This window comes from Solanum tuberosum, unplaced genomic scaffold, assembly GCF_000226075.1.
Source record: "Solanum tuberosum cultivar DM 1-3 516 R44 unplaced genomic scaffold, SolTub_3.0 scf00403, whole genome shotgun sequence".
Lineage (NCBI taxonomy): Eukaryota > Viridiplantae > Streptophyta > Magnoliopsida > Solanales > Solanaceae > Solanum > Solanum tuberosum.
In genome coordinates, this window is record NW_006239321.1 from 208,696 (window position 1) to 210,058 (window position 1,363).

Genomic DNA, 1,363 nt, shown 5'->3' on the forward strand with positions numbered 1-1,363 from the left:
GGATTGCATGACCCATCTAAATTTACTTTATGCTAAATTGAGCTAAAAATCAAGTTGGATCATGACATTCTTAATCTGAACAATATTGACATACCAGTGTAATTTATGAAAAGAAAAAAATACCAAATTTGCGAAAAGAAAATCCAAAAAACAAGAGACCTGAAACTTGACTTGGGACTCGAGACCTAGGGTCTTATCCAAGAGACCCAACCCTAATCCAAACATCGAGACAGAATACCCGACCCCAACTCAAAATCTGATGGGCCATGCCTCAAGTCCGACCCGAGAACCAACCCCGATCTAAGACCTAAGACAAACTTGAGACCTGACCCCAACTCGAGATTCAATCCTGAACCAAGATTCGAGACTCGAGGCCCTACCCCAATCCGGAACTAGGACTCCGATCTAGGACCCAAGATTTGATCCCGACCCCAACCCTGATTTGGGATCCAAGATTCAATCCTAACGTGAAATTCAATAAATCTCGGGACTCGAGACCTTACCCTTACCACGACCCTGATTTGGGACCTAGAGACGTGATGCCAACCCTAATTTGGGACCCAAGAACCAATCCCGATCTTAAAAAATTTATTAAATATGTATAAATTATTAATTTCAAACCTAATAACTTAAAAGACTAGAATCTCAAACCTATAAACATCAAATCTTGACTTGGACCTACAACATACATAAAAAAAAAAATTATAGTACAAAAATTCTTCAACCATTCTCTCTCTACCTCTCTTTCTTTCTTGTATATGTCTATAAAATCTCAACATTCCACACACCAAATCCTGTCTCATCCTCAAACAAAGAAAGATAAGAAAAATAATGAGGAACCAATTGTATTTGTTATTTTTAGGTATTTTTGGGTTGATCACTTTGAATAAAAGTGTTCATGTTTCAGCTCAAAAATACATTAGTTTGGGAAAACAAAAACATAGACATGATGATATGCAACAAATGGAACAACCATTAGCTGGAATTCAAATCCACAAGACTGTTCTTGCAATAACTAAATCTGCCTCCATTCATGTTGTAGGACCTATGCTTCTTGGCTCTAAGGTAATATTTTGATCCTGTTTCTCTTGTTGCACTATCAAATTAAGTCAGAAATTTTGTTAATGATCGATATTCAAAGTTTGATATATACTTAGTTAGTATTTGATCATTAATTTTAAAAGTAGTTTTTGAAAATTTGTTGTCTTACACTTAATTCACCCAACCAATCCAAAATAAAAATAGTAGTACAAAAAACCAGTGTAGAAAGTTGACTAGGATAATAGATATATAGTTTATTTAGTTAAACTTCTAAAATCAACTTATTTTAATATATATATATATATATATATATATATATATA

General features: G+C 34.0%; 1 protein-coding gene across 1 annotated transcript in view; it reads left to right on the forward strand.

Annotated features, from left to right (window-relative positions):
* Positions 1-751: 751 nt before the first annotated feature.
* LOC102605927 (probable inactive purple acid phosphatase 27) overlaps positions 752-1,363 on the forward strand; it is a 10,073-nt gene continuing 9,461 nt past the window's right edge. The window contains exon 1 of the mRNA XM_006362390.2: positions 752-1,065. Coding sequence (XP_006362452.1) covers positions 832-1,065 — 234 coding nt within the window. The 5' untranslated portion in view covers positions 752-831. The remainder of the gene's footprint in view (positions 1,066-1,363) is intronic.